Below are 23,639 nucleotides of genomic sequence, written 5' to 3' on the forward strand. Positions count from 1 at the left end.
AATGTGTTTGATTTCCTCATTCTCCAGTGCACTAAGTGGAATTGATGCTGCACCTCATGGTGTTTGGATTGTATTTTGCACCATTAGTGAAATAGGTTCTTGCACTCACTTTCTCTGTGTGCACCACCTATCTGGTGCTCATTCCGACCTTCCCAATAGAGTCCTTATGTCTATTGTCATTTCACAGCATTGCCCTCTCTTTCTGCTTATAGTTATTACTGAAACTCTTATGATGTTTGATGACCCCCATCAGAACATGTTAGAATAGCAAGCCGCTTCTTTTTTTTTTTACATTAAACTCTATCCACCGTTCTTTCCATCTTCTTCTTAAGTTTTGCCACAGCCACTCTCTTTACCCAGTTTCTTTTCTTTTCTTTTCCTTATAATGTTCTTTTAATGGAATCACAGAACATTGCTTCTATCACCTTGAGACTTTTCAATCTTGTTTTATTTTTCTCCTCAGCGTTTTTGTAATGAGATTTCCGCCCATGCAGAGCAATGGAGTACAGCGTTATTAAGAGAGCGAGTATTGTGTTTGGCATTAGTTTCATTGAAAGACATTCCACTGCCTGCTAATATAGCCCCCCACCCCCTCGCCGCCCCTCCACCCTAGCTGCCATTAGGAGAGCAGAGATGGGAGGATGCAAGGCCCCTCTTAAACACTATGTGGGATAATGAAATCCTGATGTTCATTAATGAAACTCAATTAATAGAGAGAAGGAAGTGAAGGCAGATGAGGAGGAGGACAAGAAGGAAAGGAGATGGTGGAGAACAAAGTGCCCCCCCACCCCCACCCCCCACCCCATCCGACATTCAAAAGGAGCGATATTAAGGGGGAGTCAGCACAGCCCACGCACAAAAGGCTTTATTTGACTTCCTTCTTCGGGACTTGCTGAGCTTATTAAAACACTTAATAGGTTCCATTAACTTCTAACACATTCAAGTCTCATACAAGCAGGGAGGGGCACATGGTAAGCATGAGGGGGGGGAAGGAGGGGGCAAAGAGGGCTGAATTCTCGTGGAGGAAGGAGGGCAATTACAGAGGGATTTGGGGTATTGTCCAAAAAATCCACAATATATTTAGGTTTATTCAGTGTGAAAATACAGCCTCGGGCACTGTGTCTCCTTATTATGTTTTCAAATGAAGACTTTTTGTTGTGCAGCAATGCAAGGTTGCGGATACTGTGTGTGTGTGTGTCTTTCTTTCTTTATGCATACCCTCACCTGTGTGTTTGTATATGTGAGAATTACAAAGGGGAAAACCTTGTGTGTGAGTGAGTGAGTGCCACCAAAGAGGATGCAGTCACACACACACACACACACACACACACGCTGTTGTTCAGCTTTTCAGCAATGTTTACTCTCTCATCCTGTAGCTGAAACTGGGTGAACTAATCTACATCTTTCCCCCCCTGCTGGCACATCGCACTTCAAATAGGCTGTCACCCAGCTGTCCGTCCTCTCGACGAGCTGCCAATAGACCGGCCAGCAGATTGTTCTCACAGGAATAGCCTCCAGGCGTGGGAGACAACATCACAATTCATCTACGCGTCATTCAAAACAAAATATAACCTTTGCTCTACTGTCCTGCAGCTGAAGGAAAGTTCTGTATTTGCATTTGAAAGTGACAGAGAGAAAAAGAAGTCTATCTATCTCAGTGTAATAAGACAGAGAGAAAGACTGTCTCGGTGACTAAAATGCTAGCTGTTGTAACCTCCCCTGGCGCTGACAATCTCGGACTCTTGCAACTCTTGTGTATAGCTCTCAAACACGACTTAACGCAATTATCTCTATAATAGTCATAATCTCCCTTTAGGTCCATTCAGAGCCTGAATAGGTATAATCATCCCTAGCACTATTTAGCTCTGAGGAGACAGAAGTCTTCTAGCTTGTCTTTAATACCTGGCTGCTTCGATTCCTGCTAATCCCCAGTTCAGCACAGTGCGCTGTAAGGCCCCCTCCATCATATCCACTACAGTAATCACAGTAATTTCCTGCTACATTAAGAGGGCCATTTTTTCAACGTGTCGCCATTTAAAGTGGCAACGCTCATGTATAAGCTGATGGCGAGGGATCATTCATGGCCAGGTGACAATCACAAGCTGTCACACTCGTGCAAGCAGCAGTGCAGTCGATGGGGCACTTTACCATAGCATGTTAACTTTTGATTAATATGTGTAGCAGCTATGTTTGAGCTAGCGGGAGTAATGGCGGTGATAATGTTGTGGACCCGAAAGCTACAGTGGCTTGTAGAAAAATCCATTTCCAATCCTAAGCAGCTGGGTATTGGTGTTGTTCAGGCAGCATTTCTAATTCTGCCTGCGTGTAGGTTCGCGCGGTAGCTGAACAGAGAAGGCGCAAGAGCAGGGCAGAGTTTCTACAAGATGAGGTGGGAGCTTGTTTTTTGTTATTCACCTCAGGTGCTTGTCCACATGAGCTGCACAGAACTAACCCTTTCATCTATCGTGCTCGTTAACCATTCCCACTTGGCTGTTTGGTATTCTGTCTTTTTTTAAGTCTAACTTCTGTTTCTCTAGTGTTCCATGATGGTGCTAATGAGGCAGAGGGGGGATGTTTGTCTGGCATTCAGTGAAAGATATGAGCAGGAATCATAAAAGAGGTGCGCACAGTTTGCTTGTGTGCTCTGTGGTAGAAATAGTCGAGAGGTCATTGCACACTTGTGTGTTTTCATGCCCAATCAAGCCCAGCAGCAAGCTGTACCTCCATGTGTGATTGACTGGGAAGGGAGAGGAGGTAGGGGATGAAGAAGAGAGGAAATGAGAGGAGAAGAGATCGTTTTGGCTGTGATCAGGCGTTACCTGGCTGTGACAGCACTCGTCTCTCTCAACAGCTGAGGCTTGTCACAGCTGCTGATGTCCCGCTGTGTTCAACCACACGTGAACAGGCACACATGCACACACATTCGATCACGCTCACATCCACGCGTACTCGAGCGCACACTCTTCATAACGCGCACGCACGCAAACCGTGCACACACAGATGCCCTCTTTCTGCTCTGCTCTGTTCTGTTCACTCACTGTGACCACAGAGTTGCAGGCAGTACATGAGCAAAACCGATGCCAGGATGCGCCAAGATAACCTCCCTGAAGTCTTGCACATAGCCTCATGAATTATGGAAGACTTTTATTATCTGAAAGTTTTGGAATATCAAGAGAAAGAACAGAGTTTTATTTTGCTTCTCCTGTTTCTTAATGTAATTTCAGGACGGAGTCGGTTGCAGAGAAGATGCTTACAAACTGGTTCGCCTTCCTCCTTCACAAATTCCTCAAGGTTAGTGCACCAAGCAACATGTGTGGTGTGTGTTTGCGTATGCATGTGTTCACACGCACAAAATCTAAATCTATCTTGTGTACCTTGTTAATTCAGCGTCCAAATTAAAAGTTTGATTGCACATTTTCCAAAAATGTACAGTACGGTGTGTAAACTTGCGGGTGTTTTCAGTCTAGTGAGTTTTTGTGTTTATGCTGTGATGTTCTCTCATGTGTGAATCTGTGGGTTTGTCTGCCTTGCGTGTGTGTATTCGCGCAGGAGTGTGCTGGGGAGCCTCTGTTCATGCTGTACTGCGCCATCAAGCAGCAGATGGAGAAGGGGCCCATCGACGCCATCACTGGAGAGGCCCGCTACTCCCTGAGTGAAGACAAGCTCATCCGCCAGCAGATCGAGTACAAAACCCTGGTACGTCACACTCCAAGAGGCACACAAGGAATTTGCACAGAGGCTCACAGATAGAAACATGCTGTGTAGACCCGTAACACAGATACTGCACAGAACTGGCAGCTATTGACTTTTTCACTATAAATATTTTTTAAGATGACATAGCTGTGTCTGCTGTGTTGGGTTTCTTGCTTCCTTAGTGGGAAGAAAATTAACTAATGATCCCACAGGCTCCGGTGTTGGTCCAACATCAGGGTAGGTGGCTGTGGAGATTGGAACACACTGAACAGCTCCTCTACACACACACATACACACACATACGCGCATGCACACACGGAAAAAAGCACTCACACAGACAGCATGTGACATGACAATGCTCTGATTGCTCTGACTGGGAATTTGGCTCATTACGTGCTAATACCCCGGCAGAGCTGGAAATTGGTGTCCCGCCGAAGGTGTGAAATTAGATTTCGGGATGCCAGCAAGAGCGGAAATGGTTTCTCAAAGCTCCTGCCATGCTCCAAGGAGACTCTAATGAGGGCGAAGCCTCAAGCTGGACCCATGTCCAGGCAGTAACAGGACACCTCTTGCCTCTTCCTCTGCTCTCTCTTATTTCCTTCTGTGATTTTCCTCTCTTATTCTCTTCTGTTCTCCCTATCTGTACAATCCAGATCCTGAACTGTGTGAACCCAGACAATGAAAACAGTCCAGAGATACCAGTGAAGGTGCTGAACTGTGACACCATCACCCAAGTGAAGGAGAAGATCCTAGATGCTGTTTACAAGAACATGCCCTATTCTCAACGGCCACGTGCTGTCGACATGGACCTTGGTATGACACAAAACACGCACACACACACACACACACGCAATCCAGACATTCACAGATGCAGTTGGCAGGTGTAAAGTCCTTCACACCCACAGATTAATGTATCAGTGAGAGAAAACCTAGCCATGTGTACAGATTATCAGTGCATTAGTGTGATAAAAGCTGTGTTCCTGCAGCACAGCCAGCCAGCCAGCCAGCCTCAGAGTGCTCCTGCCAGGCCTTCTATCAAACTGACTGACAGTGTGTGGCGCATCCCTCCGTCTGGCTGCTTTTCGCTGCCTGGTAGTGCTAATAAGACACGGTAGATCGAGATAGAGAAGTGTGCATATCTGTGTGCGTATGTGTTTTTTTGCGTCTGTGACGTGGCTGTCTGGCTGACCCAGGTAAGAGCTGGCAGACGGGCTCGCCGGCCTCACGCTGGGCTCCACTCCCACGCAGAACGCCACTTCCATCCTCGCCTGTCCGTACCTTGCCTCCCATTGCCCTGTCCCTCTCGTTTTTTCTCACTTCACATGGGCAGAGAGAGCAAAAGCCCTCCCCCCCTTCCTCTGCTTGCTGCAAATCAGCATATTATCCATCACTCCACAATATGGCTCTCTGTCCATTCACTGTCCTCTCCCTCGTTCTCCTCAGTCCATTTCCTTCAAAATAATCCAGTAGGTGGATCTGTGTGAGAGTCTGTGCATGTCTGTATGTGTATATACTTTTGTGTTTTTTATGCAGAGTGTAGGTTAGATGGTTTCGGAAGGATGTTGCGCCAGGCAGGGATATCATGTGGTCATCTGGCAGGGAGACAAAGTAATAAAACTCAGTCAACAGAGGAGAAAATCAATGATCACTCCCAGCATGAGAGCCTCAATGGCTGTCCACGTCCCCGTCACCACCCTTATTATCATTTCATTACCCCACAACGAGCCGTCAGCCACTACCCACCACCAGCACCGTGTATAGCCTCCACCTGTTTCTGTTTTTTTTTTCTTTTGAAAGGATGTGATTTTCTCATAGTCTGCTTTTTTTTTTTTTAATCCTGTCTTGTCTTCCTTTTCTTTCTGACCCTGACAGGCCAACTGCTGCGTATGCTAATAGAACGCCATTTGCACAACACAAGTAACAATTAAAGCCTGCAGCTCGCCTGCATATACATCTCGAAGTTGTTCATGTGTAATGTTTAATTAAGATGCGTGTCAATCCAAGTCTGAGAGAAGTACACATCCTGAGAGGCGTACAAGAGCTCTGGCTGTTGATACCTACTCATTTGGGTAATGTGTACATAGCTCTCTTTGGGAGACGCATAGGGTGAGGTTTCATCTCAACTGAAAGGAAAATGAGGGTTGAAAGAAAAGTGTTTGTAGGAGTTTGTTTTGTGATAAGGAGGTTCTTGTTATTTTAGCAAAGTTCACAATTACCCTGCCATATAACTGGCTCTGAAGGCATCGCATAAAGGATTACTGTACCCGCATTTCAATTCAAAGCCAGCATTCTTCCTCAATGATGGTTTTCACATCCATTTTTTTAAACACTTGCCACCAAAACTTTCCACTGAAAGCAATGACAAATGACTTTCTAGCTCACTATAGTGTATACTTTGCGTAGGGAGTTGTGTATAACGCAGCGTGTGTGTTTGTGTCCTCAGAGTGGCGCCAGGGGCGAATGGCTCGTGTGGTATTGCAGGATGAAGATATCACCACCAAGATAGAAAATGACTGGAAGAGACTCAACACCCTCATGCACTACCAGGTAAATACACATAAAAGCTTTAGTGTAATGTTTTCCCTAATTAACTCTCAAACTTCACCTTTTTTTTTTTACCAAGAAAAGGGATCATTTCAGTTCAATTTCTGCTGCGGCTTTTCTTATGGAAATGTACCACATACCTTGCCAAACTTTGATGTTTCCTGCTCTTGACTTTTAGGCAGCCAATTTTCAGCTCCTCATTTGCATACCCGTGTCCGCTGTAATCCGAGTGACTCGCAGAATAGAGGACAATTACAATACAGGTGGCAGGCGAGATGAACTCTCAGCGTCTCAGCCGACACTTCTCCCTCCTCCCTGGAGAGATGAAGCTGCTCCAGTCAGGAGGATAGTGTCTCTCTCCGTCTCTCTCTCTCTGCCCCGTTGACTTCTATGCCGGCAACAATTAGTCCCACTGTGACTGCCTGCTTCTTTCTCTTCACATGCAGAACCTCAATTCACACCCCACAATTTGAGGGCCCACGGGTTCACCTGTTGCCCCTTGTTTAACAGAGAGAAAAGTAGAAAGGAGATAAAGAGAAGCTCTGCATTTTTCAGGAGAATTTAAGGCTGTGGAAGTTGTAAATGAAAAAAAGGACATTAAGAGAGAGTGAGAGAAAGCCAGAGAGAAATTATAAAGAGGAATAAAAGGAATAAAGAAATAAATGAGAGAAGAATCAGAACGAGAAGGCAGCCATCTCTGCAGGTGACGACTCTTTCGCAGCACGGTCAGCCAGCTCTCATTAGTCAGCCAAGGGGGACCATCTGCTTAAAGACTGCATGAGGCTGGATTCTAGGCTACCTGGTCAAAATCGAAGGCTGGGGCTTAGATGCAGCTGTGGCTGGCTACCATCTAAGAGGTTGGAGACCAAGATAACGGGGCCAGGAGATGCAATTCCATCTAGAAGCAGAAAATAGGGACAAGGTCTGGCGAGGCTCAAGTCCTCACACTTGGGGGTCAATCTGAACTCCTGCCACAGCTTAGCAAGCACAGTAATTTATCACATGTACGAGTCATTAGAAGAAGGGACACATCAGTAGTGTCCTTCAGGACTTGGCACTATGCAGCTTTTTTTGTCCTTTGTCTTTCCGCCCTTGCCACCCTCCATGCTGTCCTCACCTTTATTGTCTCTACGGTCTCAAATTTTCTCTTTTAGACTTTTGTCTCATTTACATTTTTTCCCCTACCCATTTCACATATTTTTTTCCTGATGGCAAATGAGCATTCTTTTTTCCTTCCATTTTTCCTCCTCTCACTTTCTCCCCCTCTCCCCCCTCCGCTTTGAGTACCTCTTCTCCTGTGGTCTCTGCAGTGCTTTAATCCTTGATGAAGCGGTGCAGTATGTTTGCATCCACACCATAATGGGCCCCTCTGTTGTTTTTTGCAATTCTTTGCACCACAGTCTGTCTGCTATCGTTAGCCAAGGGAGATGCTGTGGGGCACAACGTAATGCGCGTGTGGCCACTTCACTTATTCGCTCGCTCAAAGGCAGATCTGAGGACTGCTATTGATCACAGATCTAAGGGTCCCTGCGCTGAACGTAAGGCCCGACATTGTGCAACTTCAGAGGAGATGCCGGCGGGCTGCTGGACAATGTAGGGAAGAGAAGGAGAAAGAGAAGGAGCATGAAACATCAGGGAAGTTGGCAGGAGGAGAGAGAGGTAGAGCAACATAGTCACTTGTGCATCAGCACTGTTTTGATGAGCTGGCAATGGCTGCTGTGTGTGTGTGTGAGCTTGTGTGTGTTTGCATCACACACCATGCCATTGCATTGGCAGCTGCAACAGCACATCTGGCTGCCTATTACAACAAGGGAGCACAGCTCATTAGGCCCCAGAGTGAGGGGAAAGCTTAAAGAAAAAAATGGGAGAAAGTAAAGAGGAAATATTGAAAGGGAGGCTGAAGACCTTTTCACACCTGAAAGTCTGGCTCTAGGTTCATGTTTATGTTACATTGCATACATTTGATCCGGTTAGTTTTGGTTTTAGCCATTGCATTATGTGTACACACTGAAGAATGACATACCTTTGTCCTGTCGTCATCACCTACATGAGCTGCATCTCCCTATACTTGAAATTGATTGGTGTGTAGACTGGCGTGCGTCTTCTATCCGTTTGAATTAATGGAGAAAAACTAATGAATAGATTAATTTCGTTGCCACTGTGTTGTATTATTATACTATATATACTACAGTTTCTTTATCTTCAGGTGGCATTGCTCTCTCATCCTCTCATATCCTCTCTCTCTCATCCTCTCCAAAAATACCTGGAGTTTTTTCCAGTTGACTTGTTATAACATCATCAGACCATATTTCAATTAAAAACTTGGTCTCCTCCTTCTCCCCATGTCCTACAGTGGTTCATTTTTTCTTATGGGTCTGACGATAGCCTGTCGGAATTTCCTGTAATTGGTCCAAAAGCCCAAACCATCCAAAAAACGTTATCACACTAGAAACGAACCGAACCGAACCATGGTTCAGTTTGATCTGGAGCATCTCTTTTCATCTTTTCACACCTGTAATTTTGGTTTGGCTCAAACTGAAAAGTCTGAAAGCCCAGACAAAACCTGATAGGTGTGAAAGGGCCCTGGGATATGTAGAGTAAGACAGATCATCACCTTGAGTCTTTGCTAATTCTCCCATAGCAGAGACACAGGGACCAGACAGAGACATTAAAATTCATAGGGCTCACAGCATCCCAAGAAACCCCATTGGCTATTTACCCTGCCACATGGGAAATAATGGTTTACATAACCTGGATATGGAAATGCATATCTTCCCAGCTCCCTGCTACACCAAAATTAAAAACATAAATGCACACATTTGAAATTAGTTCAGAATGTTTATTCAACACCTTGGCTTTTATAGGCCGGGGACTAAAACTCCCATCTTCCCTCCCTACTCTCTAAATTTCTGTATTTTTTACAATCTGTCTTGCATAGATAAAGATAGAAGAAGATAGAAGCACACTTAAATATGTACACGATGCTTGTGCACACACACACGTACCACACGCTCACAGACAAACAGGATTTGAGATAAAAGATTTATAAGATTGGAGAGTTTTTGGCTGATTGCTGATTTGGATCTTTCTTTGTTGATTAATCTTCCTCCCCGTCAAAGCAAAGCTTTTCATCACACCTTCTTTCTTCTCCACCTCCCCCTCTTGAGACATGTTAGCGTTAACCTTGTTGCCACTGGATAGCATCCCGGCAGTAAGCAGGGATCCCACAGCCACATGAATCAGACATCTTACATACTCGAGTCACTTTGGAGAGAAGGCAGCATTAACAATTTTTCATAAACAGGACATTATCATGAACTGAGGTTGTCAGACTGCTTTGGTTATTTATGATGACTCAAATTGCAAACAGACCCTCGCAGTATTCACCGGTGCACGGTGTGAGTAATTACATTGATGATGTTTGACAAAGAGTTGATTTATTACAGGTGGACAGTGGCTTTGCCAGCATATTAATATTTGTTTGCAAGATCCATTTGTGCGGACACATGGGCAGTGTGTTGTTTGTCTGGAATATTATTCCTAATGCACAGATAAGTGACAGTAAAGGGCACACTGCTCGCTCTTTCACTCGACTGCGTCACAATGAAAAGTAAAGTCAGTTTGGAAACTTCCATCCCCTGCTGCCTGGTGACCTCTGTCTGTCCTACTCTCTGCGGTGAAGGAACAGGGAGAGCAGACACTGATGACCACACCAGAAGAGGCTGCCAGCTAGATCCTGTTACCCACCTTGCAGACATCACTTGGGGCATTTTGGGCTATTTTCAACAGCCCCAGACACAATGGATACTAGTACATTGCTATCTGTTCATTAATCTAACGCTATGACTGTCTCTGCTCACAGAGCCCCATTGTAAAACTCAAAATACACCCCAGACAGCTGGGAATATGTAGGTTTTTAGGAGGAAAATATGGTAAATATTTTTTAACAAGTAGTGTTTGAAAAGGAGAGACATATTTAATTCATCCTGCACTGCTGCTGCACCCTGAGTCATACTGCAGCTCCAAGCATTTGTAAGACCTCACACTGATTCTTGAATGACATATTTCATCTAACTATAAAGGAAGGAATCTCTATATGTCTGTCTGTCTGTCTGTATGTGTTTCCTTCGTGTATCTTGACATCCGTTCATCCGATCGACTTCACACCTGGCAGGTGTATTGCTAAGGACCCGAGGAAGTGCAGTGTCGTGTGTGTGTGAAGTTTTTTTTGGATGAACAGTTCTGGAGAAATATATAAAAATACCTCAGAAACAACATTGCTTCTGCTTCTTCTCTGCCCGTGGTGTCAACAAGCAGAAATACAGACAGCGGACAGCAACCCACATGGTGGTCAGAGGGGGTATTACATCCATAGTGACAAGAACTACCATAGAGAATGAATTGAAAAAGTTTAGAGTTAAGCACCACTATTCCCGGGATGTAAACAAAACTTGGCATGTACGTTTAAGACAAGAATTTCGGGCACTACAGTTCATCTGATCGACTTCAGTTCAAAACTGTAGCGTTTCCCAATAGCCTGCATGAGAGGCGTTTAGGGAACATTGCTAAATTGTAGCGTCTACCAATAGTCTGCATGTGAGGTGTTTAGGGAAGATGGGTAAATGGTATCATATACCAATAGCCTGCATGAGGGGCACTAATCTCTCTAGGTATTGAGACATCAGCCCGTTCTGAACAGGCACGTTTTGAATGGGCACTGCACTAGTTCATTAAAACCAACTTCAATTCTCTTGGAAAGACCTGCAGATTGGCATTTAATTCTTTGATAGACATCTAACGTAACGGCCCACCTGAAACTTCATCATACCTGAAGAGAAGTGCACATATGCACAAGTTGTGTGTTTCCAAGCTACTGGGCAGAGTCTACAGGCATGATAAGCATCATGATCTAAGGGCATGAGTCCAGGTGAGATTGGACACCAAGGGGTAACAGGCTAGGACCAGGGCTGTGGGTTGTGTGGGGAGGTTTGAGAATAGAAAGATAGAGGCTGACCACACTCTGCTGTCTGGTCTGCTCTGCACTGTCTAATGGAAGGTCTTATCACAGGTGGAGCCCACAGCCCTTATCACACCTGCCCACTATCAGCCCCACACTGGATTATCCCTGAAGGGCGAATCTGCACGCCTTCAATCATTTACTCTATCACAAGAACCCATCTCTGCTCTAGCCTCTCTGTCAGCCATAAAAAGCAGAGAGAAAGAGAGAGAGATGGAGGGAGGCGTAAAGGGACGCGGGGGACAGAGAAGCTATTTCATGCTCCCTAGAGAAAATGTATCACAGGAATAGCAGAGGAATCTTCACGGACATCTACGCTGTTGGTTCATTAGAGTTGGTCTGTGCATTGTCAGCCAAGAGGAGGCTATGGGATAGGGGAGGCCGAAGAAATTAGGTTTAGGGAAGTGGAGACAAATGTGAAGGATGTGTGAGGTGAGAGGAAGAGAGAAAGGTCACAGATGCCGGTTGTGGATGGGGGTCGGGGGTTGGGAAGACCATTTTTCATTTCCCTTCAAGATGCCTGGGCACCAGAGCTGCGTCTTTAAGAGGATTCTTCCAGACTTTATCCCCAGTTTCAAGTGTCTCTCCATTGTGGCCAGTAGAGGCCAGATGGCAACTCCAGCTAATAGCACAGCCGAGATTAGTTTGGGAAGAGAGGGAGAAAGGGGCGAGGACAAGAATGAGAGAGGATGAGAGGCGGTTGGCTCTTGAAAGCAAGGAGGAACTCTGTAAATGCCCATCCCGACATCCCGACACCCCGGCAGCTTATTCTCCTGCAAGGGATGGCCAAGAGCCCATTCCTGCAAAAGCAAATGAAAAGAAGAATTTTCTCTTTTTCTATAGATTCTTTGAGGTATTCTGTTTGGAGCCTGGCATTTGCCTTTTGTTTATTTCTCCACTGGAGGCTCGTCAGTTTTTCTTCACTGGGTTTGAAGCAGAAATTCCTCCTCAGGGTGGACTGTAAATGCCAGCCAACAAGCTGTTTGTTGTCTTGGTTTTCAGAAAAGAAACACAAGTTTTTTTTTTTGCTATGTTTTGTATTTTTCTAAAATGTTTTGGCGTAGTAGCGTTGTAGAGATTGCCATTTCACGGTTAATAATTTACACTGTTAGATGATCAAGGATCTCTGTTAAATAGTATCTTATAAAAAAAGGTTTTGAAGCCATCCTTTATAATGTAGGTTGCATCAGTTTTTCTCAGCTTATCTGAAGTGACTGGAGCACATCATACAGGGCCAAGAGCCCTTTGTAAATATAAACCACAGAGAGGGAAAAGGATGAACCCCAGTGTCTCTTATTCATGACACACCATCTTTTACACAGCCTCTTCTCTTCATCTGTCTCTTTGACTCTGACTCCGTGCTGCTCTAATGCTATTATTATACCTGCGTACCCCATTTTCTTTAAGGGTGTGAAGTGTACATGAGAGGAGAAATTCAGCATTCTAGTCTCTGTCTCTCTCCTTCTGTCAGTCTCTCTTTCCTTCTTCCCCCCTCTCTCTCTCTCTCTCTCTCCTTCACTCTCTCTTAGCATCTCATCCCAGTTCCAAAGCTTACATCATGTCTCTAATGTTTGAGAAGGGGATGACAATGACAGTCATGTTGAGTACAGCCATCATGCAGCCACAGCAATCTGTTCTGCGGGGAAAGAAATGCCACAGGGCGGTGGAAGGGAACAGCGGGGAGACATGACAGGAAAGGATGGGTTGTGGAGGAGTTTGGGATATGTTTTGCTCATTGGATTATTCATTCAGGTCCTTACATTCCCTCGTGTAGTCGTGTCTTTACTATAACGTATTTGTGAGAGTATTTTGCATGAATACATCTGAGCGTTTTAGAGAATGATAGACCATGAAGGCTTTTTCATACATGCAGGTCAATCACAAACCTTAAAATATGAAAATGATCACAATATGTGTCTCTTCACACAGGTGTCGGACCGCTGCGTGGTGGCTTTGGTGCCCAAACAGACCTCATCCTACAACATCCCTTCCTCAGCCAGCATATCACGCACCTCCATCAGCAGATATGGTGAGTCAGTAGACCTGATTGTTCTTTTCGTACCCTTGTTTGCAGCCTTGACTTTGATTACACTGATTGCACAAATGCCATACAGCATACTGTATATATCAGGCAATCACGGATGTATCTGCATGCCTATTCAATAGTTAATCAACAGTTAATTCCATGCTGTTTTAAATGTAGCTCTTGTTGCCGCACAGGCACATCAAAGCTGTTTCTATATTAGTTGTTTCAGATATGAACAAAGCCAAATCCACTCCCCCCCCCCAATGCAACGGTCAGCTCTGTTTGGATCTTCTCTTTTTTTTTTGCTGCAGAGGTTTTTTCTTCAGCCTTTTTCACACTCCAACTGTGTGCGCTTCAGTTTGCTTTGCAGTTCAGGCCCAAACTCTGTTGGATGATACAAAAATGCAAAGAATAGAAAGAGAAAGAGATAAAAAAAAAAAATGAGGGGAATGTGTAGCCAATGGAAGGTTGTTTGTTTTTAAAACCATAATATTATAATGAAGATGGCATTACATGCAGGACCTAGTGGGCTGCCAGTTTAATGCACACTTGCACACACATGCATACATGCAACACATGTACACTCATGAATGCAAATAATTCAAGACATGCTTGTATTTTGTGCTACTGGGTGCCAATTTTGGTCCTTTGCCAGACTCACACAGCAGCACCAGGCAACTTGTGATTGCTAATTATTCTGTGTGAATGATACTTCACACAAACAGAAAAAGATAAGTGAGCATGGCCAATTATCAGGACTGCAGCTAGAAAGCGAATACTGCTTTTAAACACAGAAAAGGAGCTATGTCACAGCATCCGTGTTCCTCTAAACAATTACGTTCCTTATTTACATGTGATGGAAACAGTGGATACCTCTCACATAAAAAGACCTTTATCTTTATATACTTTCAAATGATGTGTGGAGTGACATTCCCAACAGAACTGATGAAGACTGTCTATGACGACCTTTAGAAGATTGCAGAGCACTCAGTCATTACTCTCTTTTAAACAAAACAACACAAAGGTTGTGGGGAGAGACGGGAAGATGATGGATGACTGAAGCAAAGTAAACACACATAACTAACAACAAAACAAACAAAAGGGAAGAACCCTCTCTGTATTGTGTTGTTATTTTAATATCAAAGCTTAATTTCCCCTCTGCTTTCTGACATATTGAGTTTTAAACCTAGATAGTGGTTACATGGAATTACTCAAATATCATCTTAGACTAGAGAGGATCTACTCTCTTGCACTCTTCTCTTACTTTTCGCTTGTTTTTTTCTTTGCGGGTGCTCAGGCACTGGAGTTAGATGTGCATGGCATAGAAAGCAGAAGCTCTGCTGGCATGAGCCCGTCCCTCATCAATCATGGGTTGGCACAGCAGGCACAGCTGCACCTCGACACCTGCTGATGGATTCATACCAATTTAACGTTCAACACTTAGCATCTTGACTCAATTTACACCACCGGCACCCCCCCCCTCTAGCCTTAAAATCAGCCTGAACACACTCCCCTACTGTCTGGCTGTGTTCAGGAGCTGGGAACTGCAGCAAAACGGGGGTTCTGGGTCACTGCGTAGCGCTAGGAGAGTTGGGGAAAAGGCTGAGGGTGCTGGGGAGATGGAGGGGACGAGGGAGGAGCAGAGCAGTAAAAACCAGTAACTGGATTAAGATGGGATTTGGGACCTCAATCCACCCTGCACACAGGCACATATATTCAACGCTCCATCTACTCAGGCCTTAGTCCCTAGTGGCCACTCCAGAAGCGCAGGTTGGTCTTATTTGAAAGGTGTAAGTGGCTGTATTGGCAGCAAAAGGCTTTGTTGTTCAGCTCGGCCTTTGAAGCCAGGTGAGAGAGATCCTCATTGAGATGCTCAGATCCTGAATCTCTAGAGAGCCCACTGCCTGGAGTAGATGCCGGCTAATTAGGGAAACCGAAACCAGCATCATTCCAATTGAGTGAAGAGCAAGAAGGCAGGAGAGCGAGAGCAGAGACGAGGATGATGTATGGATGACGGAGGGTGCCTTCAGTGCTTAACAAATTAGGGATCTTTTGATGCATTGATTAGAGGGTGACAGGGACATTTCAACATGGCGTCGGCACAATGTGGCAGGGAGCAGCCAATTATGAGCGCTTTTAAGAGGAGCCAGGCGCAAAACCATGTCTCGCTCGGTGAGGCAGAGATTATGTAAGCAGGGAGAAGGAAAGGAGAATGAATAAGTGAAGTAAACAGGAATTTAAAAAAAAAAAATAATTAAATGATTCATCAAAAGCAGGAAACAAATATGTAGCTTTTTGTAAATACTTTCCAGCTCCCTGTATGTAATAAGACAAACGGGTGGAAAGGTCTTGTGTATCATTTGGGTTTTTTAGTTTCAACAGAGTCACCACGTGTCGACGCAAAGCACCACACCTTCCCCTCCCTTTCATTACTTTGCTGTTCTATGAAATTATCCACCACCACAATTTCTTTACAGCACGGCTTAGAGCGGGAGGAGCACAGAGGATTTGGCTTTGTAATGAGTTACAAAGGAGAGATAGTAATGAGAAATGAGAGCGGCTGTGTGCGCGGTATGTGCTGTTGTAGGTGTGAGTGTATGCTTAATTTACATGATGCTGCACCTAAGGGGAACCTTTTGTAATCACAGTCATTTAGGCCCAGTGATAACTCTGTATTTATTTTATTCCTCCCCGGACAGACTCCTCATTCCGCTACACGGGCAGTCCCGACAGCCTGCGTTCACGAGCTCCCATGATCACCCCTGATCTAGAGAGCGGCGTTAAGGTGTGGCATCTGGTGAAAAACCACGAACATGGAGACCAGAAGGAAGGAGACCGCGGTAGCAAGATGGTTTCAGAGATTTATCTGACCAGGCTGCTAGCTACCAAGGTACATCAACATTCTCCTGGACATTTCTACGTGTCAGCACATCTGTATCTGTACAGGCATCAGCACATACTCACTTATGAATTGCTAATCTCAGTGTAATCTCCTTCTTCTCTCAGGGAACGCTACAAAAATTTGTCGACGATCTGTTTGAAACGTTGTTCAGCACGGTGCACCGAGGGAGCACTCTTCCCTTGGCCATCAAGTACATGTTTGATTTCCTGGACGAGCAGGCCGACAAACACGGCATTCACGACACAGACGTGCGTCACACGTGGAAAAGCAACTGGTAAGGACCGTGTTTGTGGAAACAAAACTGATATCAAGTGGGTCTTTACACCATGGCAAAACTACTGTCACATGATAGATCTATTTTTAGTCTTGTAAAGTTAACTCAAGTTGCTTTCTGTCAGAGAATTTGACGAGACACGAGCTTACTTCTCTCTGTCTCTTACTCATTCTCTTTGTCTCCGTCTTCCAGCCTTCCATTGCGTTTCTGGGTGAACGTGATCAAGAACCCGCAGTTCGTGTTTGACATCCATAAGAGCAGCATCACGGACGCCTGTCTGTCTGTAGTAGCTCAGACCTTTATGGATTCTTGCTCCACTTCAGAACACCGCCTGGGCAAAGACTCCCCATCCAATAAGCTGCTCTACGCTAAAGATATCCCAAATTACAAGAGCTGGGTAGAGAGGTAGGAGCTGATGCAGTCGCTTTATGCACCATTCTGATCCCTTCTGTCATGTCTTTTTTTGTATCCTCTTACAATAGAAATGGAGATTTTGGGGGAAATTGATTCATAATTCTCTTTCTTCTTCTTCCTACACTTCTCAACCTGATTCTGTAAAAGCCTTTTGTGAATGACTGTTAGCAAGTGTGCAATGTTAGTGAAAGTGATATTATGGCTCATAAATTTGACTATAAAAATAATTTAAGTCTCAGTTGAGCTTTTACATTGATTCAGTGAGTCTCTGTGAGTGATGCCAAGTGTTGCCCCCTCTCTGCGTCCCTAGGTACTACGCTGACATCAACCGGCTGCCAGCCATTAGTGACCAGGACATGAATGCCTATTTGGCAGAACAGGCCAGACTCCACTCCACAGAGTTCAACATGCTCAGCGCTCTCAATGAGATCTACTCCTACGTCAGCAAGTACAGTGAGGAGGTTAGTGGTATTTGCACATACACACCTCACACGAGCAGAGTTGTCCTGATGCGTTGTGCGCCTGGCGTTGTGCGTGTTATTTATCAACGCCAGTTTGCGTGATATCAGAAGAGCAGTCTGCGTGTCAGCGGTAAAGCGCGCCTCTCTCCTTTATACCAATATATGACGGAGGATCAGGAAGATGTGATAAATGCGGTTGAGCGCGCGTTCTGCAGGAATTAATGAAGCATAGTGTCAGTTCAGGCGCTTGTAATAGCTGATCGACATCAGCTGTTTTATTCATACTTGACCATCACTGGCTCATTCAAAGCTGTGAGGCCTGTAACATCCAATCATATTCATGCAGGTGTACACACAGTGGTGGAAGAAGTAGAAGTAGACATACAAAACTATTAGCAAAATGTACTAATAAATATTATATATGACATTAGTAAAATTTTACTACTGATGCATCAGTGTTTATGCAGCATTTTACTGCTGTAGCTGGTCAAGGTGGACTAGTTTTAACTACATTATATACAGTGAGGTAGTTTGTAGTGGTTCCCAACTTGGGGCTCAGGCCTGAGATAAAGCAAAGGGTTGTGAGATGATTAACTTGTTAGGAAACAAGAAAAACAAAGGTCTGCTACACAAATTTGTATTCATTTTGTCTATAAATGTATTTTTCTGCTATTTTTGTGAAATTTTGGATAATTTGACTTCTTTAGGCCTGGACAACACTCGCCAAACAAAATGGGCAGTTGTGGTTTTTGCTCATTAAACTTTAATATTAACCTTTAGTGAGACACTGTAGACTAATGGAGCTGCTTCTCCACTCTGCCCTGCTGTCTCTCTTTCTCTCTCTCTAGTATATATTCCTTTTTTATCATAATTTATTGTGTAATAGACAGTTTTTGTAAGGTGTTAAACTGTGCCGTTATTAAATATCACAACAACATTATTTCATTTGTATTTCTACACAGTATCAAGACAGTATCTTTTCTTTCCTGAGCTTGGTGATCTCAGAAAAATCCCTCCACCGCACTACATACTGAGCTCCTTCACTTGCAAATTTTACCTAGAGGGCAGTCCCAGGCGCTGATTGCATAATGAGCTGCTGCCTTAGTCAATCAGGCGCTAATTACTGGCAGATTGCAAGCGCAAATTGAACGAAAGGCGTGCCGCAAATTTGCCCCACGCTTTAATGTACGTATATTTTGCCCTTGGTGTTCTCAGACTCTTCATAACTGGCAAAGGTTAGTGAGGTCAGTTCAGAGTCTTCAGTAGACTTCCCCAATGCCCACAGGTCTAGTGAGACCTGAGCTTAACAAGGCAGTGTGTCTGATCTGTACAGTAGAAAGTGAATGTCTACAGGCTCTCAGCATGCTGCTCTGTCCTTTCGCCCGTGCTGAGTTAGAGTGGGCTATCTGTTATATAGGGCTCTCATGAGCAGAATCATAGGCAACACACACACACACACATACATGCACACGCTGTCAGATCACAGGAAGCATAGAAGATAGAGAGGGAAGAGCGAGAGAGAGCATTTATGGAGACATTCTGCTTCTAATGTCAGCTCCTCCTCTGGGAAGCATTAGCCTGACCTTTATGTTGGACCACAGTATCTCTCTCCCTCTATCTCTTACTTTCTTCCTCCCTCCTTCCTGTACATTCCTCCTCTTTTTACCCATTATCCAGTCAGCTTCCCCTTTGCTCTCCATGAATCTCATACACTGGCTTTTGCTGCCTCTGCAGTTGTAACTGTCTGATGCACACATTCATAGAGACGTATGCAAACACACTCATTTTGCACACATACGCTCTACCACGTGCACCCCATCACTCCCGCAGTATCTGCTGTCTCCCAGAATGCAGCGCGTAAAAAAAACCTCATCTAGCACCGTTAACGGTTGCTCAGCCTTTAACAAAAGGCTGTGTGTCAGGCTAACCAGGCCAGAGCTGCAGCCTACTTAAATGGATTTGCGAGATGGCAGTGGGAGCTGCACCTGCATACCTTGCTACAGATTAATAATGGATTGCTATCGGGGCCCGATGAGGAGGAGGAAATGCTCCGCCTGTAGCTGCCAGCTTTTAAGAGCACTTAAGCAGATGAGTGGAAGATGGTAGGTGGGCAGACAGATACTGTGTTCTACAACAGGACAGGCGGCAAACACGGGTTTGCCATGCTATGCAAAAAAATTCATCTTTAACTGTGTCAAGGGTGGCGGAGCTATCAACCCACCAAAACCCATAAAAACTAATAGAGTGGTTCTGATTCACTGCAGAGAAGGAAATAAAGATTTTGGCACATTCCTGTCACTTGACATATGATACACCTTATATCAATGACCTTAAATGTCTGAAAGCGCAAAAATAAATATAGTAGTGTTTTTTTACAGCAGTGGATAACTTGAGAGTTTGGTTGACAAAACAGATACATAATACATCAAATATTTTTAATATATTTTCCCGCTTTTGTTGAAGTAGCCTCCGAGTGACTCTGAATATGTGTGTAACAACCAAAGACAATGAATGATGATGTTTTTTTCTCATATTGATTCATTATTCATCTCTTACTTCAGAATATTTTAAATTACATATTGCCCATTAGGGGTCAATAAATTATTTTGTTTGAATTATCAATTATTGAGTCAAACATTGCGGTTCAGTTTAGTGTTTTTTAATGGGAAATGGATCTCAGTTGATCACACATGGACGTACAGTCCAGCAACATTATCAAACGGTGCTCACGTGATAAAGTTCAAACCAGAAACCAGTATGTTGAAAAAAAGTGCTGCAGTGTATGGATACAGAGATCCGCATCAGCAGTGATAACGGCGTGGCATTATTTTTTTTTTTTGCCTTTTTTTTTATTCATATTAAAGTTCTTTGCCATACATGTTAATGTCACCCTGACATAGATTCATCCTGACAAGGCAGACACCAGATGAGAGAACAGAGAGGAGAGCCTGTCTGCATCCCTTTTGAACCCAGCTTGACAAATGCCCAATTTACAAGATAGGGCTCAGAAGATAAAAAGGGGAAGGCTAATACACAAATATTTCTTGATGTTGTCAAAGACAAAAGGCAGTGATGTAATTTTTTTTCTCTTTCTTTCATGTGATGTCCATATAGAAACCTAAAAATACTCTTCTCCTTAAAGAAATATGTTCGTGATAGGGTTTGAAAAACAAAGAAGATACTTAGCAATTTCTATTAAATAGTATTAGATCTAATTCTTTTCACAGCTGGTGTTTGACCACAGTTTTTTTTTTCCTCTGAACAGATCACAGCGGCCCTGGAGCAGGATGAACAGGCGAGGAAGCAGAGGTTGGCCTACAAGGTGGAGCAGCTCATCTCTGCCATGTCCCTGGAAAGCTGAGAGTGACCCCTACTGAAAGAGAGAGTGAAAGAGAGAGACAGAGGACCACAGTCTCTACCGGACCACCGAAAGGTCCTGCATTACTTACCTCTCATCGTGGGAGCCGCAACCACGAACCAGACCTGGGACCTCTGTATCCACAGCCGGACAGACATATATAACTGCTTTAGTTTTTAATTCTCCCACCTCCTTCCATTATGGTGCCAGCTAAGGGCCCACAGACTGAGACAGAGTACCTGCAGCTGGAGCTCATAATGGCATAAGGAAGGAACATCAGCAGAGAAGGCAACAACATGGCTTGTATTTATTTTTTTGTTTGTTTGTTTGTTTTCTCAAAGGATATTTTCTCTCAGCTTGACAGGAAATTGTATGGTGTGTGTGTGTGCGCGTGCGTGTGTGTGTGTTTGTGTCATACTGAAGAAGACTCCTGCAAGACTGTGAGAGCATATGGAGAAACTGATTTATTCTCAGTCAGAAACTCACATATGAGTGTGAAACGGAGACAAAAAAGGCGAGAAGCAGAGGAGCAGATCTCATGTTGGACAGCTGAGTTCGCGTTCAGATTTTATTTTTGTACTTGTACATTTGAATAATATGAGTTGCAGTCGATATATCCACCCGGGATCCCGTAAATGTCGTTGTATAAAGACATAAAGAGTGTAACGCTACATCAGAGTAGTGTGGTAGTGAAAACAGGCCATGGTCCATGTCTTCTCTCACTCCTTCCCTCCTCGGACTGATGCTCCACATGACACGGACAAAACCTCTGCTCTTTATCCAATCAGAAGTGTACAGGAAAACATGAAACTTGTGCTCATCATCTAAGAGTCAATGGAACTCCACTCGTGGTGGTCACAGTTCAGCCAGCATGCTTGCACCTAAACTGAGGATGACGAAGATGAAGTCTATAGTGTATTTAGGAGATGACCTTAAATAAGCATCACTCTGGTGTCCAAGGATTTCTTCAGCAGTTAGGTCATCTGTGTATGTACCGGGATACTTGCCAATCAGTGTATGTGAATGTACAAATGTTTTTTTTTTTTTATTTGTTTGTTTGTTTGTATGTTTGTTTGAGTTTTTGCAAACAAAAGGGGGCTCAGTTGAACTGAGTTCCGTAGATATTTGCAGTAGCTCGTCAAGTGAACAGCTCCATTTGTCTGTCCTGGCCCCCAGCCCCTCCAACTGCTTCCCAAACGTTATTTATCCTAAATCAGCTAGAGGAGAGTGTGTATCATCTGCATTGTGGCCGTCACCGCTGTGACTCCACTGCTCATACAGTAACGTATGTACAGCTACCAGTTAGTAGAGACCTGACAAGAGCAATTGGTTGCTGTAGGCTAAAACTCTCCATTATATAACCACTGTTTGTATCTCTTTGGGGATTTGATCAACTTAATGTGTACTTTGCATGCATGGTATCACACATCAGATGTGTTTTAAAGGGTCCACTGTTGATTTTATCAAGTGCCAACGAGTCATGCCAGCTCTAGTTGGCTTGCTGAGATGTTAGCTTATGGGAGATGTTAACCAACCACCACCACCGATGTCTTCACACAGACAATAAGAAGCCTAGCTGCGTGGGTCTAGTTTGACCAAGTGCCAAAAGATCCTGTTTGTTTCAAATTGTTCACTAATGTGTCAAAATCGGTTCATGCTTTACAGAGGGAGCAAAGCTCTCGAACGGGAGCGTGGAGCCGTTGAAAGTTTGCATAACTGGAACGGTGAGTTTTTTAACTCGTGAAAGGTACGAAACATAAGTCAGAGAAAAGAGATCTGGGAATGGGGAAGAAATAAATAAAAAAACACAGACATAAAACATGTTTCACAAGTTTGTTTCATATGATGTGGATGAGAAATACTAAGCTTCTCTTGACTTAAACCAAACAGTCACAAGCTAAAAGGGTGATGTAACCTTCCAACCTTCTAGCTGGATGACAACAAACTGTAGATTCTGTCCTCCGGATAGGTGATTTCATTTTCTTCCGAGATATATGTTTGCTTGTTGTTTACATCAAGTACTTGAAATTAGGTATTAAAGTATTAAAGGTTTGTACAGTATACTGCAATTGTGTGTGTTGAGAGCATGACAAACACCAGTAGTGGGTGAAAGGTGCTTCTTTTCTCTGTGGCCTTAGATACCCACCTGCTTAGTGTTCCTGATCTTATTAGTCCTCGACTCGGGCACGGTCCTTTCAGTGCTTCGGAGCCCAATGGTTTTTTCAGTGATACCTGGTCCAGGCACTCTGCTGAGAACTGTCTTAGCGAGATAAAGCAAAAGGAAAGGTGAAGAGGGTACGGCCTGGCTCAGGCAGACATTGCCTCACTCAGCACTCGGCTCGCCTGAGCTGTTTGAAGAGAAGTGTCGAGAAATGAGGAGAGAGGGAGAGGTGGAAAGAGAGAGAACCCCTTTAGCTCTAGTTTCCTGCTCCGGCTTTGAAGCTGCTCTTTGATCTCAGTCAGTTGTGTGCACAGTGTGATCAGGAGATGGAAAGAAAAAAAAAAAAAAAACATCAAACTAACAGGCAAGGAGAAATGCAGGATGAGGTGATGATTGACATGCTATTACTGTGTCCGGCCAGTAGGGGCAGAAGTGGGAAAGAGTAGTTGTAATTTGTTCCATCATCTAAAAAAAAGCACCTTCGCGCTCCCTAACCTCCTAATAAATATCGATAGGTACACAATGACGCACATATATAGTGCATACACAAAACATAAAGCTTCTTCCTTTTGATTAAGGTGTCTTCCCTATTTCAGCAAATAGAATTGTATCCTCCTCATACCTCACATTGCTTGTATGGAGTAATGCTTTTTATCATTTTAACAGGACCTAAATGCCTTTTCCTTCTCCAAGGGATGAAATGTATGTATAGAGTCCTTCCATCTCTTAAATGAGCTCCCCCCTGTATTCAGAATTGTGATGAACATAATCAGAGGCACGCAAATGATT

The 23,639-nt window shown here is 44.1% G+C and overlaps 1 protein-coding gene across 1 annotated transcript in view; it reads left to right on the forward strand.

Moving 5' to 3' along the window:
• Nucleotides 1-23,207, forward strand: part of plxna2 (plexin A2) — a 168,097-nt gene extending 144,890 nt beyond the window's left edge. The window contains exons 23-32 of the mRNA XM_067593095.1: nt 3,225-3,291; nt 3,550-3,696; nt 4,347-4,506; nt 6,137-6,240; nt 13,184-13,283; nt 15,980-16,170; nt 16,287-16,456; nt 16,649-16,861; nt 17,181-17,331; nt 20,597-23,207. Of these exons, the coding sequence (XP_067449196.1) occupies nt 3,225-3,291; nt 3,550-3,696; nt 4,347-4,506; nt 6,137-6,240; nt 13,184-13,283; nt 15,980-16,170; nt 16,287-16,456; nt 16,649-16,861; nt 17,181-17,331; nt 20,597-20,692 (1,399 nt within the window). The 3' untranslated portion in view covers nt 20,693-23,207. The remainder of the gene's footprint in view (nt 1-3,224; nt 3,292-3,549; nt 3,697-4,346; nt 4,507-6,136; nt 6,241-13,183; nt 13,284-15,979; nt 16,171-16,286; nt 16,457-16,648; nt 16,862-17,180; nt 17,332-20,596) is intronic.
• Nucleotides 23,208-23,639: the final 432 nt, after the last annotated feature.

Source organism: Thunnus thynnus, chromosome 6 (assembly GCF_963924715.1).
Source record: "Thunnus thynnus chromosome 6, fThuThy2.1, whole genome shotgun sequence".
Classification (NCBI taxonomy): domain Eukaryota; kingdom Metazoa; phylum Chordata; class Actinopteri; order Scombriformes; family Scombridae; genus Thunnus; species Thunnus thynnus.